The 14,931-nt window shown below is 35.8% G+C and overlaps 2 protein-coding genes and 1 pseudogene across 6 annotated transcripts; all 3 read left to right on the top strand.

Annotated features, from left to right (window-relative positions):
- The first annotated feature begins 59 nt into the window (after nt 1–59).
- Nucleotides 60–2,235, top strand: LOC147296446 (uncharacterized; annotated as a pseudogene). The gene is made up of 2 exons (XR_015122434.1): nt 60–1,558; nt 1,946–2,235. The product of XR_015122434.1 is annotated as an uncharacterized LOC147296446 (transcript).
- A 6,204-nt stretch (nt 2,236–8,439) lies between these two features.
- On the top strand, nt 8,440–10,581 carry LOC147296445 (uncharacterized). 3 transcript variants are annotated; one of them, XM_086245155.1, is made up of 4 exons: nt 8,440–9,051; nt 9,131–9,601; nt 9,665–9,913; nt 10,477–10,581. In XM_086245155.1, the coding sequence occupies exons 1-4, from the start codon at nt 8,440–8,442 to the stop codon at nt 10,579–10,581; spliced, it is 1,437 nt and encodes a 478-aa protein (XP_086101281.1). The 3 variants fall into 3 exon arrangements, with proteins under 3 accessions (XP_086101281.1, XP_086101274.1, XP_086101267.1); XM_086245148.1 differs by having other exon boundaries at nt 9,131–9,686; nt 9,744–9,913; XM_086245141.1 differs by having other exon boundaries at nt 9,131–9,913.
- A 1,390-nt stretch (nt 10,582–11,971) lies between these two features.
- LOC147296444 (uncharacterized) lies at nt 11,972–14,497 on the top strand. Of its 2 annotated transcripts, XM_086252527.1 has the most exons (4): nt 11,973–12,865; nt 12,951–13,488; nt 13,543–13,733; nt 14,191–14,497. In XM_086252527.1, exons 1-4 carry the CDS (start codon nt 12,260–12,262, stop codon nt 14,281–14,283), a joined length of 1,428 nt encoding a protein of 475 aa, XP_086108653.1. In that variant the 5' UTR covers nt 11,973–12,259; the 3' UTR covers nt 14,284–14,497. The 2 variants fall into 2 exon arrangements, with proteins under 2 accessions (XP_086108648.1, XP_086108653.1); XM_086252522.1 differs by having other exon boundaries at nt 11,972–12,865; nt 12,951–13,733.
- Nucleotides 14,498–14,931: the final 434 nt, after the last annotated feature.

Raw genomic sequence — 14,931 nt, 5'->3', positions numbered from 1 at the left:
GCAACTAACATACTAATACTTGTTGCCTAAGATATTACTCATGGGTTCAATTGCTAGTGGAGTTGGAAGTTTCTTTATGCTAAATGTATAATGAATGGTTTGTTTTGATGATTAGCTGTTGTTTAAGAATAATAACTTGAATCCAGTGAGCCAGTGAGCCATGGTCAGAGGAAAGAAAAAAAGGGACCTTAGTCGCTGAACAACCTTGGAGGCTTGGAGCCCATAATCCAGACCCTAGAACCCGAATGTGGAACTTGGACTTTGAACCCGAACCTTGGAGTTATTAACTTGTTTTAGGATAACGGGTTACTATATTTACCTTGGAGTTGAATCACAGACCCGATACTCAGACCTTTAATCCCAAGGGGATATGATTATTTTTTAATTCGATCCAAATTCTAATTTTATCTACCAAACATGGGATTAGACCATTTTAGTTCAATCCCAGGTTTTGTCCCGCCCAACAAATTAACATGAAGCTACGTATGTATATGTGATTGATCTCTAACATCCCATGGGCTGTAATCCCATGAGGAAAAAGGGTAGTTTTTTTTGTTTTAATAGGTATCATTGTACGGGCCGGCTCAGTCTGAAGTTTCTGATTTACAAATTACAATCCATGGCTACTACTAACCTTAAGGCGTTGGTGGACAAGAGGAGAAACAAAATTATCTTCATAGAGTGTGGTAATGACTTTGTTGATGTTAGTTTCTTGACAATGCCCATGGGAACAATTCTCAGGCTTGCTCGTAAACATTCACTACCTGTGGGAATAAGTTGCATGAGAAATTTGTATGCCAGTGTTGAGAATATTGGTGAACGGGATTAATGGAAATATACTCGAGACTTGTTGTTACGTCCCCACAATGCGGCAGAATCTCATTGCAAGTGCCTCAAGTTGAATATCGATGATGCTAAGCCAACAAGCTACGTTTTGTGCCCCAAATATGAGTTCTTAAGTTATTACCCAGGTGAGAAGTGTCCTTGCTGTGGAATACTCATGCAATACGACCAGACTCATTTAGCTTATTGTTAGCAAATCTAAGAAGATGGTTTGTTACGCAGAAGCAGGGGAGGATTTTGTTAATTTACTCTTCAATTTCCTAACTCTACCACTTGGGTTTATACTAAAGCAGATGGGGGGAATTGTTCTTGGAAAGGATGCACTGATCACTTGTACAAGAGTGTTAAGGATCTTGATGGGCAATACATGAGGTCAAATATCAACAAGAAAATGCTACTCAATCCCAGAGTTGTTCCTGGTTTTTGCTATGGTAACAGTCTTTTAGGAATTGAAGAGGCCTCGTATTACTATCTGGGCAGTAAATCTAAGTTGACTACTGATAGATCCCTTATCCCTAAATCGGCAGGTGAACGAGTCATTAGATCCGTTCACTATAATATTTATGGATATTTGGAAGGACCAGCAATTTTCACTGTAACCGACAATCTGGTTGTAAGACCAAAATCTCCCATCTTTGAACTGTCTGTTCTCAAAGATTTGAATGTGCCCTTCACTGACATAGAGGAGCGAATTGTCCGTGTGGGCAAGAAGATGGTGAGTTAACATTTATAATTTTCGATCAACTCTACTAAAGGAATCATTTGGTTTTAAATTTTGCAGGTTTCAGATCACTTGTGTACACTAATTGCTGTGGAAATTTTGTGTGCCAGATTTCATGTCCTTTGGGATTTTGCTATAAATTGGCTGTAACACACACAGACAACCTTTTTAGCTTCGTAGTTGAATGAATGATTTTTCATCTTGCATACACCTCTCATTTGCCAGTTCACTACCCTTAATTGTTACAGTCGATGATATTTCATAGAGTATCTCAGTGTCTCTAGTTCGGAATCTTCAAGTCATTTAGTGGATATCTATTAAGATTCAGGATGAGTTATCAGTTAAATTGTAATTGACTCTTGAATTTGTTATTTATTGCAGGTTTTGCGTCTTTTGTTGGCTTCTTTTGTTTGTGACTCTGCTCTAACCAATACCTTCATCAGGGAGCTAAAGGAGCCAAAGCAAGAAAAATGAAAGAAGTGGATGCTATTGTTTTTACTGAATTGGAAATCCAGTGCACTGTGTCTATTGGTTTGAGACTAACTTCTACGTAATGTTGTATACTTATATGCATATACACACATGTACTTGTACTACTATATATAAATTGTAGTTAGCCAGACATACTAGTGTAATTTGCTACAATATTCAAAAAGTCTAGCATATATGATGTAATTAATTACTACAACTTACTAGGTGTTGGCTTACTACAATTACCATGGTTGTCTTTCTTATTTTATATGTATATATGGAGAAAAAAAAAAAAAAAAAACTTAGTACATTGAAATCTGGTCCTGGCTTGTTGTCTCTACAGACTCCTCCTGATGTTCTTCAACAATTCTGCGTATATTATAATATTACTTTCGGTTGACCGTTTCATGAGTCTTTGTGTTTTCATTATCATCAAAATTTATAAATTTTTCTATCCAAAGTTCCCCATTTTTGACTAATGCATATAAATTCTGTACAATAAATTAAGTTATCTTTAGTTGTGTTCATCTTCTAAAACTTGATGATGAGATGTTATCCAAATGAATATATGACTACAATTATTACCCCTGAATGGGCCTATCAATAACGAAGAGCCCATTCACATTCATACCCAAATCAATAGACATCAAGTAAACACAAGGATTTAAGTTTCCTTCTATATCATATTTCTTCAAGCCAACCTAATCAGAATATTAAAAGAAGCAATGAGAAACACATGAAACTGCCAACTCAGTAAACACAGGAATTTGCTTAACTATGAATATCAACAATTGAATTTCATTTTCCTAACACAGCAACTCCAATCATCAACCAGTTTAAGTCCCAAATAAATGCTATAATTTATGAATACCAAATACAAGTCAATGCATGGTGTTCAAAATTTAGGAAATTTCAATGAGAATTAAGGTGGTTGGGTAAAGCATGATATGTGTGTGTGTGAGTTTTTTTTTTTTTTTTTTTTTTTTTATGAAGCTGTTGATGGGACGACTCAATGTTGGATGAGGCAATATGGACAATGCAATGCTGGTATAGTTTAACAATTAATACTGAACTATACACAGAATGAGCAAGTACTGAAGTAGTTTTGATTTGCTCTGGTTGAGAGTCGAACTCAAGACCTCCCGCTTACTAAACGGGTGCTCTAACCAACTGAGCTACGAGAGCATTTTGTATTATGAGATAATTAGAACAAGCCACCTTCATTCGGAGAATAAAAGTCAACAGTGGAATATTCAGAAAGATTACCTTGCTAAAGAGGCTAACTACATTGATATATCTAATTTTCATTGATCACATGAAAAAGACACAAGCAACTAGAGATAATGAATACTCACAGTAATTAATCGATTAGCCATGACTTGGACCTTCCCAGTTCCCACAACCAGGTTTTAAATTGTATTTCTTTGCAAATATAAGCCTGTGGCCTGTAGGCCATTATTGAAGTTTGAGTTACTATAAAAACTCAGTGAAATGTTGCTGCATTGACTCCCCTTCCCTACACCTACTTATTACATACACCTCCAATCTGACTCATCAATCCACAACCTTGCACCTGTCTCTTGCATTGTACATTCTTCCATATTTGAACTTGGTTTCCTAAGATTTTGTGTGGGGAAGTCTTATGAGATAGAGTTTCTCTTTTGATTGATGTTTTTCTTTTGTTTCTTATTGCAGGCCTTCGGTCTTTTGGTGGCTTCTTTTGTTTGTGACTCTGCTCTAACCAGTGTCTTCCTTAGCAAGATAAAGCAGGAACAATGAGGATCACGATGGCTTGGTTGTCTAATTTAAGAGGACCGATGCATTTGGATATAAACTTGGGAACTCTCTAGTAAGTAGTGTTGTTTGCACAAATATATGAGAACAATCAAAGCAACAGCTCAGTGATTTGAAATTCAATATAATCGCGTTAGTCGAGCAATCGAGTCTTGTAAAACACATTCATAATTTCACTTTCATATATATAGGTTTAATTACACTAACAACGCTAGAGGTTGGACGTATTTTCAAAAATTTTGACCCTACCCTTCTTGAAGTTCCAATTTGACTACTTTATATTTCGATATGGTTGTATATAATCCTTTCCATTAACTGATCATTAGTAAAATGTTGACATTATTGTAAAACATCCTTGAATGACAAATTAACCATAGCAATGGCAATATATATATTTACATCCCACCTACGTCCAAACCCCAAATATATAATATATATTTTTTGGGCAATCAGTGACGCTATAAGGGTGTTATTCAGTGACGCTCTTGATTCTGATGGTGGTGCAGCGGCGGAGACTCTGGAGTGTCCTTGAAGAACGAGATCCAAAATACCATGTCATGTTTAATCAAATGGTGAGAGGAATTACATCCAAACTTGGATAGAAGCAAGGAATAAAATTTTGGGTTTCGAGGAAATTTCGATGAAAATTTCGACGGAAATTGCTATCAAAATACGGAAATTTTGAATGAAACTTTATCATATGTTTATTTAACATATTATCTACTACATTGATAAAAAACATTGAAGAAACCAAATTATATGGTAAGTTTCATGTGATATGTGATGAATATAATGCGCGCTTGAGGCAAATACTATTAAATAAAATTAATATAATGAATAAATAAAATTACTATATTTTTTATACTCTATAATCTATACATTAAACCCTACACTTTATATGTCATAATATTACATTAAACCCTATATACTCTATATTTTTTAACATATGATGTAAAATATTAGGATTTATGCCCTTTAGAGTATTTTTAATTATTTTTTATATAGAAATGTATTATGATTTAGGGTTTAAAGATAACTAAACGAAATCCCAAAAGAATCAAACGAAACTCCAAACTTTTTTTTTTTTTTTTTCAATTGCCCAAAGATCTCAAACCCTAATCGACCCTAAACTTTTTTTTTTTTTGTCTTTTTTTCTTTTTCTTTTCTTTTCTTTTTTTCTTCTTTCATTCCTAATCCTGGCTTCTACTTCTCCACGGCGTGAGCGTGACCTTTCTTCTTCCTTTTTTTTTTTTTTTTTCTTTTTCTTTCCTTTTCTTTTTTTTTTTTCTTTCCCTCCTGGCTTCCATCCCGTGACCTTTCTTCTTCAGTTTTTTCCCTCGAAGCGAAAATTCAGCGAAATTTCAAAAAATTCGATAATTTCAGTGAAATATTGGCGAAAAATTCATAAACTAGTGTTAAAATTTTCATACCCTAAAAAAACGAAATTTAACTCCTTGGTTCTTCCCTTTCATTTCTCTCTCTCCCGACCGCCACTGTTATGCGACTCATCATATGGCATAATATCAAATCTCTTTCTCATCTCTCTCCTCCGGTCCTCCCACTCCAGCGCCACTCTCTCTCTCTCCCAAGTCCCTCCCTGATCTCCCTCTCTCCCTCCTTTATCTAATTTTCTCCCTCCCGGCCCGCTCTCTTCTCTCTTCTCTCTCCTCCCTCCCCAATCACGCCGGTGGCTGAGTTTGTAACTGCCAAGGAGAAGACAGACAGAGAAAAATGGTTGGGTTTGTTTTCATAGAAGTAATAGAACTGGATTTTTATTATTATTATTATTATTATTTTTCAGTTTCAATATTGTAACGGTTAATAAAATATCAAATATAATTATTTTATTGTACAACATAAACAAATGATTTTTAAGATAGATTAGTAATGTAGTATTGAAAAATTATTGGGTATTACTGTATTAGGGACCCCTAAATGATCTTTTACTTGTATTGGTGAGTTAATTACACTTACGAGTTAATTACACTTACACCCTCTGAGGTTTATCGTCTTTTCACATACACCTCCTGGGGTTTTAATAATTACACATACACCCCCTGAGGTTTTAAAACTGTTACATATAACCCCCTACAAAAGAAAAAAAATAAATAAATAAAAAAGAAAATATTTGTATTCAGGTTGGACCTTACACCTTGAATAATCTTATTAGACTATTTAATTCCTTAGCATGCTTTTTTGCATAATTTTTCATCATTTTTGTCTCACTATAGGAGGTTATATGTAACAGTTTTAAAACCTCATGGGGTGTATGTATAATTATTTAAATCCCATGGGGTGTATGTGAAAAGTCGATAAATCTCAGGGGGTGTAAGTGTAATTAACTCTTACACTTACACCCCATGAGGTTTATTGTCTTTTCACATACACTCCTGGGGTTTCAATAATTACACATACACCCCCTAAGGTTTCAAAACTGTTGCATATAACCCCTTACGAGAGAAAAAAATAAATAAATAAAAAAGAAAATATTTGTATTGAGGTTGGATTTTACACCTTGAGTAATCTTATTAGGCCATTTAACCCCTTAGCATACTTTTTTGCATAATTTATCATCATTTTTCGTCTCACTATAGGAGGTTATATGCAACAGTTTTGAAATCTCAGGGGATTTATGTGTAATTATTAAAACCTCAGTGGTTATATGTGAAAAGACGATAAATCTCAGGGGGTGTAAGTGTAATTAACTCTTTATTAGTTGGACCTAACAATGTTTGGACACGTGGCTTGCAAAATATACAAAATCTTTGAGCTTAAAACTTTAACCAACCATCTTAGTGGCCAAAAAAAAAACTTCAACCATCCCGCTCAATTTTTGGTTTTAGGGCTAATACCCGGTCTGGCTTTGGCTCTGGGTGTAAAGCTCTGTTCTTCTCCTACCTCAAGCATTTATATCTCTAGCTTGTCATAAACGCCATCCTCATTACCACTGCTGCTCCCTCAAAGCTTCCACAACCGAGAGTGAAAGATAGCTAACAAATATTTCTCGTCTATTTCACTGTTCATGGTCAACTACATGCTCCTAGCATGTTGGAGAGGAATAGGAGAGTAACGGTTTGAAGCCTGAAAAAAAAAAAAAGAAGTCCAAAAATACAATCTTTCCAACAGTACCCAAAATCCTACACACCCCTTCACTTGATCTTGGCCTCAAAACGAAGCCTACCTCTTCTAGCTTTCAGAACCTCAAATGCTTGTTGAAAAAGAGTAAACTTTCATTTGGTAAGCTCCCAAAACCAAATGGGTTTTTATGATTCTCCTTATCTTGTATTGTTTATAACGATTTCAGTTAGGGGTCTAATGTTTCTTGGGTTGATGTCCGGTTTTTGCATGTGATATTTGAGGAAGTTGAAGGATTTGTTTTGGGATTTTTGCCTCAAAACAAAGCCTTTCTCTTCTAGCTTTCAGAACCTCAAATGCTTTTTGACAAAGAGCAAACTTTCATTTGGTAAGCTCCCAAAACCAAATGGTTTTTTTTTTTTTTTCTTCTAATGATTCTCCTTATCTTATATTTTCTTAGAACGATTTCATTTAGGAGTCTAATGTTTCTGGGTTAATATCCAGTTTTTGCATGTGATATTTGAGGAGCTTGACGGATTTTATTTGGACAGAAGACCATTGGAGGTAAGAATCTCTTCTTATTCTTCCACTCAGTTCAATGTGTTTTTTTATTAAACTTTTGTGTATCTGAGTTCCAGATTAACGCTTGGCTGTAACTGAAGGGAAAAAGTGGCTGTCGCTGTGTGATTAAACTAGTATATGCTTTGTACTGTGTAAACTAATGGATATGCGTTATGTTTGTGAAATTGTAGATTATATTTTGGATTTTATGATTTATGGTTTCTGATGGGTTATGCTATGAGTGAAAAATCTTTTTTCATTCCTGTATGGCTGAACTTTTAGGATCATCAATCATATATTCTTACAGAGATTGCAGTTGTTATGTGTGTTAATTCTGACTCACCTATTACTCACCATACTTTTCCCTGCTCTTTGGTCTTCCACTCTCCCTATTTACTTACCTCTTGTATAGAAAGCGCGCGCCCTTCATACTTTGTGTTATTGCTGACTATTTTTCCTTTCCTACCAAATGAAACCTTGCATAAGTTGATTTGAGTTCACAAGATGGATTAGTATAAATCCATCTCAATCCCAAAAGAAGCCAAGTGCAATTTTATTGAGAAATTAATCAATCCTGCCTCATTACTGCTAAAGAAGGTTATTTGTTCAGTCTTTAAATCTCATGGAATACATAACTGAATATGTAACTCAGGACCAGAGTGCCCTCTGTTCATTCTTTATATAATAAAAAATTATTTACCTTTTTAGATTTTGAATCATATTTGGTATCAGCTTCAGCTCTGCCTATTCAATGAACTATTAAATATTAATGCTGCAAAATTTTATCTCTTTTCCTGTAGTTGATTTATATTTGAAGCTCTTTTCATGTTTAAGCAGGGAAACAACCTAACATCTGTGCGGAGTCTGCGAACTACACTGGCCTTAGTCAGAAGTATTTATTGTCCAACCATTTTTGTGCCCTGAATTTGAAACAGAAAGGAAGTCAAAGCCAAAACTATAACTTTTTCCAATCCATGGCTGATACATCTGTGAACAATATTAGCTTGAAGGCCTTGGTGGACAAGGCAAGCAAGCAACTTATCTTCATAGAGTCTGATAAAGATTTTATTGATGTTCTCTTCAGTTTCTTGACAATCCCCATGGGATCAATTATTAGGCTTGCCCCTAATCAATCAGTACCATTAGGAATAGGTTGCATGAAAAATTTGTATGCAAGTGTTAAGAATATGGATGTAAAGCATTTCCGGACTGAAGCATGTAGAGACATGTTGCTATGTCCCCGCAATGGGGCTGAATCTCACTGCAAGAACCTCAAACTGAAGATTGACATTGGTGAGCCTACACAGTACTTTGTTTGCTCTCGTAAGTATAGAAGTTCTGAGTGTAAGTTAAGTTATTCCGGAGATGTTTCTTGTGTTTGTGGATCTACCATGAATCAGGAGATACATCTTTTAGCAAGTCAAGATGGAGGCGTCTTTGTTAATGGACTAACCAGACTTATTATTAGTGATGATTTACAAGTTATGCCACCATTAACTGCGGCAAGCCTTCCTGTTTTTACAAAGCTTGGAGTCATGGATGGGAATGCTACTGAGGAGTTGACTATCAATGTAGGAGTTGATGAGGTAATTGAAGTGTTATCTTGTAATGCATTTCTTTTTTACTACTGTACCATTGGATTCTATAACATTGTGTCTTTTTTAGGTTTTGAATTTGCTCTTGTGCTCATTAGTATCAAAGACACCTTTGACAGAAACTCTGCTGAAGAATAAACCAATACAAAAATTGAGCAATGGTAATCAAGGAATAAATATTGAACCTCAAGTGGTAGAAGATGCAACGAATCCAGAAGAAAACATTTCAGTCAAGCTCATAGTGAGCAAATCTAAGAAGATGGTTTGTTACGCAGAAGTAGGGGAGGATTTTGTTAATTTACTTTTCAGTTTCCTAACTATTCCACTCGGGTTTATTGCTAAACAAATGCGGGATTGCTCATTGAAAGGATGCATTGATCAATTGTCCAAGAGTGTCCAGGATCTTGATGATCAATTCTTAAAGTCAAACTACCACAAGGAAATGCTACTCAACCCCAAGCTTGCCCCCGGTTTTTGCTACGAAAACCATCTTTTAGGAACTGAGGAGGCCACATATTATTATGGTCTATATTTGAAGGATGTGTTTTCTACTGATAGAACCCTTATTCTTTCTCGTGTCTTAGAGGCTACTAAATCTACTAAGTCCTATGATTCTGACGAAGATTGTGCCCGATTTATTAGGTCATTGACAGTCATGGATCCCAAATCCCACTATGGCCAAGTCAAAAGTGCTCAAGGTCAAGGATTTTTAGAAGGACCGGCAATGTTCACAGTAACTGACAATTTGATCATAAGACCTATATCTCTAATGTTTGGCCTGTCTCTTCTGAACGAATTGAAGGTCCCTTTGACTGACATTGAGGTACAAATTGTGCATGTGCGCAAAAAGGAGGTGAGTTATTGTTTATAATTTCCATGAACTCTTTACTTTCAGCTTAATTTTCACATTAAATCTCCTCAATTCTGTACGATATTTACATGCAGTAGTTTAACGCAAACTGATGCATTTCACTATTATCTCTATCATTGTTGTTGCTCTAACTGACCATCCTTGTTATAGTTGAAAATTTGCGCCAATTCACAACATTTTGTTACTCCTCTCACTTTCACTGTACCTATCTCCATTGCTCTCCTACTGCCACTTTAACTTCACTGGATATATCATCAACAATGTTTTCACTCGTCACATCTCACCTACTTCATGCACACACCTCACTTTCTCTCTTATGCACACAAAAAAGGGAATCATGACTTCCTTTTATGGTAGTGTAAGTTTGCTTTCTGGCTTCAGTGACTTCTAGGAAGTTGTCTTACGGTGACAAGAAAAGAGATATTTCCAGAAAAAATTGGTGGAGTTTAATCTGTGGCTCTCCAACTCAAAACATCTGATTTAGTGGATATCTATGGAGTGTTCTTTAAATTGTTGATGACTCTTGAATATGTTCCCTGTTACAGGCTTTGCGTCTTTTGGTGGCTTCTTTAGTTTGTGAATCTGCTCTAACGAATGCCTTCATTAGGGAGCCAAATCAGCAGTGCAAAAAGCCAAAGCAAGAACAATGAGAGCTTGATGAGCTTGATTACATCAGATGCTGTTGTTACAAACTGGAACTCCAGTATGCATTTTTTTGTGAGAATACTTGTTTGACCTTTTTAGAGTGTTGCTATTAGCCTAATACCATACTATATTATAAATTCTGGGTTTGCTGTAGAAAACCCGAAATATTCTATCCGACTTCTCTGTGTTTCTCTCTTTTTGTCCTTTATAAAACTAGGCATTGACCAAAAAATTCCTGGAAAAATGCAGGCAACCGGCATGTAATTGTGTTAATTCAAGCCATTTTGAGGAAGAATACTCAAAACTCAGCTATACAACTTATGATTGATGTAGCCATGAACCATGAACCATGAACCATAAGCCATGATCATTAAGAAAAAGAAAACAACACCCACTTATTTGTTATTTACTGAATTAGCAGTATCCCATGCTTTATTATCAATATTGGTTGGAAATTAATCTTAAAACATTTTTGTTTCCACTTCTGGTACTGAAAGACGATCTGAAATCTGTATTAATGCGTAGTTACAATTTTAGAAGCAATCCCAACAGTCAAGTGCAGCAACAAATGGGCGTCGCTTTGATTGCCTCTGGAGACTCATAATCTTACTAATTACATTTATTTGTGTTGGAATTTGTTTCAAATGGTGTGAATGGGCATGTGGAATTAATTGTTTGACTTTTCAAATTCTTTTATCAAATTATGAATTTATTTTTAATTTGGCTCGTTGCATCTTCTTCCTCGTCGGATAACTTGATTGAAAGTACTTATTATTACTTATTGTTCTCTTTTCATCGTCTAAAAACTCCTATAAATATATAAAATTCTGAGAAAGCAATAGTTGGAACAAACAAGCTAGGAGAAAAGTACTTATAATTACATTGATCTGATGGGGATGAAATATTAAATTCAAGGAAAAAAGTGCAACATTTCTGGAATGTACAAATTTGCACCAATTGATGAACATTTTATTGCTTTATAGTCTTGTCACCAAATGTACAAAGTGCAACCTCCATTTCCCATTTACTGTACTTCAACAGTCAAGGTCACATAAAAAAGAAAAAGAAAGAATAAGATCATTTAATGAATAATTAATTTGAATTGTCTGGCATTAGTGGAGGTTGGAAGTTGATATTTAACGCTAAATCTTATTATGGACAAACCCTATTTACAATTTGACAGAAATTAATCAGCTTAATGTTGAAAGTTGAAACGTTGGAGAAACCCAATTTAAAGCAAATGGAAAAACCCACAAATGCCCTTTTGCAAACACCAAGATCCTGCCCAGTTAGCAAATAACACAAAGAATCCATAAATTAATAACATTGGAACTTGCTTAGGTTTATTGCTTAAGTTTCTTTTCATTTCTTTATTCTTCCTCTTCCTTTTTCTTTTCTTCTTTCTCTTTCCTTTCTTCTGTCTCTCACCTGGTTCTCAAAATCAGAAAAGCCAGTATTGTATTTGTCTGCTTCTTCTTCGCCGGGGAGCTGGTGGCAGCGAGCTGGGTGTTGTCGAGCTAGGTGGCTGGGCACCATCGGGTCGGGCTTGGCAGCGGAGAACCGGCGCGAGAAGACGGAGCTCCGGAGCCTTGGTTGCGGGAGGTGTCGTCGACGGCGTGAGCTACGCGAGCTGACAGAGGCTTGAGTTGCAGCAGGTTTAGTCAGAAGTTGTACTTACAATCCATGGCTCCTGGAATTTCAATTAGCTTGAAGGCCTTGGTGGACAAGGAGAGCAACAAAGTTATCTTCATAGAGTCTGGTAATGATTTTATTGATGTTCTCTTCAGTTTCTTGACAATCCCCATTGGAACTATTGTCAAGCTTGCCCGTAATCATTCAGTACCAGTGGAAATAGGTTGCATGAAGAATTTGTATCAAAGTGTTGAGAAAATTGATTTACAAGATTTCCGCTCAAATGCTTGTAGAGACATGTTGTTACTTCCCCGCAATGCCGCTGAATCTCATTGCAAGAACCTCAAATTGAAAATTGACAATGGAGAGCCAACACACTACTTTTTGTGCTCTCGTAATTGTACGGACTTCGTTGCTTATGATAAAAATACCCCTTGTCCTTGCTCTTGGTCTGTGATGAATCGGGAGATGAATCTTTCAGTGGCTTTTTCTGAAGTTGGAGGCATCTTCGTAAAAGGGCGAGCTGGGCTTACAATTACTGATGATTTACAAGTGATGCCCCCATTAAGTCCAGCAAGCATTTCGTTATTTACCAAGCTTGGAATCAAGGATGGGAATACTACGGAGGTGCTGACGTTAGATATTGGATTTGATGAGGTAGTTGATTTTTGATAGCTTGATTTTATACCTTATTTTTTGTTGTAACTGTAGCTGTAGTTTCTTACCTGATATGTTTTTCCAGGTCTTGAGTTTGCTTATGAGCTCGTTAGTATCAAAGACACCTTTGACTGAGACTCTGCTGAAGAATAAATCTATACCAAATTTGGTAGATTTAAATTTTAATCAAGGAGTATGTATTGGATCTCAAATGTTTGAAGACACTATGATTGAGGAAGATGAAAACATTTCTGTTAAGCTGATAGTTAGCAAATCTAAGAAGATGCTTTGTTATGCAGAAGCACGAGAGGATTTTGTTAATTTACTCTTCAGTTTCCTGACTCTTCCACTTGGGTTTATATTAAAACAGATTCAGAAGGGCTCTTTGAAAGGATGCATCGATCAGTTGTACAAGAGTGTCCAGGAACTTGATGAGCAACACTTGAATTCCAATTACCACAAGGAAATACTAGTCACTCCCAAACTTGTTCCTGGTTTTTGCTATGAGAACAATCTTTTAGGAATTGAGCAGGCCTCGTATTATTATGTACGCTCTAAGCTAACTGCTGATAGATCTCTTGTCCCTTCTGATAAATCACTGGAGTCAGTTAAAGTTAAAGTTATAGATCCTGTCTCTGGGCTTTTAGCCCCCTCTTTTACCAAAAAAAAAAAAGTTAAGGATCCCAAAGCCCTCCATGGTAATGATAAAAATGCTCGAGGATTTTTAAAAGGACCGGCAATGTTCACAGTAACTGACAATTTGGATGTAAGACCGATATCTACAATTTTTCAACTGTCTGTTCTCAACGATTTGAAGGTATCTTTCACTGATATTGAGGACCGAATTGTGCATGTAGGCAAGAAGGAGGTGAGTTATCATTTAAATTTTCGATTATCTCTACAAAAAAAAATCCTTGGTTTTAAATTTGCAGATCTTTTGACATTAATTAGGCCATTAGACATGGATTTATGTGATTTACATAAAATTCAGTGAATTTTTGCAGATTCAATTAAAGTTTTTCTCAATTGAATTTTTAGTCTGGTGGAAAGCTTCATATTGAAAAATCATAAAATTGAAAAACCTCCTTGTGTGAACCGAATCCATACTGGTTGGTATATGCAGTTGAAGTTAAAGTTTAAGCTATGCTGGGGAAATTTTGTTTTCTATATTTCATGGTGGAAGGAATGACCTATACAACTAGTCCTCCAATTGACTAGTTCTGGAGCTTGGAGTCATCTGATTTAGTGGTTATCTATCAAGATTCAAGTCGAGTTTATCGATTCTTTAGATTGTTGGTGACTCTTGAATATGTTATTTGTTGCAGGCTTTGCGTCTTTTGGTGGCTTCTTTTGTTTGTGACTCTGCTCTAACCAATACCTTCATCAGGGAGCTAAAGGTGCCAAAGCAAGAAAAATGAGGAGCACTTGATTATATAAGAAGAGGATGCTTTTGTTTTACTAAATTGGAACTCCAGTGCATTGTGTGGTGATGATTTTGTATCTTGTGTGGTGATGATTTTGCGTTTGCTGTACAACAACCTTTAATGTCTTGTTTTAGATCTATATATATTTGTGCGTCTGTCTGCAGTGTTTTATGCTTTGATATCAATATGATTAAGAAAGTTAACTTCATTCCCTCTTTGCTTATTTTGACTTGTCCTTAGAGATGATCTTGATTGTTGCAACTAACATACTAATACTTGTATCCTAAGATATTACTCATGGGATCAATTGCTACTGGAGTTGGAAGTTTCTTTATGCTAAATTTATGATGAATCGTTTGTTTTGATGATTGGCTGTTGTTAAGAATAATAACTTGAATCCAGTGAGCCAGTGAGCCATGGTCAGAGGAAAGAAAAAAAGGGACCTTAGTCGCTGAACAACCTTGGAGGCTTGGAGCCCATAATCCAGACCCTAGAACCCGAATGTGGAACTTGGACTTTGAACCCGAACCTTGGAGTTATTAACTTGTTTTAGGATAACGGGTTACTATTTTTACCTTGGAGTTGAATCACAGACCCGATACTCAGACCTTTAATCCCAAGGGGGATATAATTATTTTTTAA

This window comes from Dryas octopetala, chromosome 1, assembly GCF_963921425.1.
Source record: "Dryas octopetala chromosome 1, drDryOcto1.1, whole genome shotgun sequence".
Classification (NCBI taxonomy): Eukaryota; Viridiplantae; Streptophyta; class Magnoliopsida; order Rosales; family Rosaceae; genus Dryas; species Dryas octopetala.
The sequence above is the reverse complement of the archived record's forward strand: the minus strand, read 5'-3'. Positions and strand labels throughout refer to the sequence as shown.

What these genes read in the sequence shown, in the direction of transcription:
- LOC147296444 (XM_086252522.1), top strand. Translation starts at nt 12,260, where the DNA reads ATGGCTCCTGGAATTTCAATTAGCTTGAAGGCCTTGGTGGACAAGGAG. An exon ending in TAGATATTGGATTTGATGAG is followed by an intron (nt 12,866 to 12,950) that starts GTAGTTGATTTT and finishes ATGTTTTTCCAG; the next exon opens with GTCTTGAGTTTGCTTATGAG. An exon ending in TGCATGTAGGCAAGAAGGAG is followed by an intron (nt 13,734 to 14,190) that starts GTGAGTTATCAT and finishes TATTTGTTGCAG; the next exon opens with GCTTTGCGTCTTTTGGTGGC.
- LOC147296445 (XM_086245141.1), top strand. Translation starts at nt 8,440, where the DNA reads ATGGCTGATACATCTGTGAACAATATTAGCTTGAAGGCCTTGGTGGAC. An exon ending in TCAATGTAGGAGTTGATGAG is followed by an intron (nt 9,052 to 9,130) that starts GTAATTGAAGTG and finishes TGTCTTTTTTAG; the next exon opens with GTTTTGAATTTGCTCTTGTG. An exon ending in TGCATGTGCGCAAAAAGGAG is followed by an intron (nt 9,914 to 10,476) that starts GTGAGTTATTGT and finishes TCCCTGTTACAG; the next exon opens with GCTTTGCGTCTTTTGGTGGC.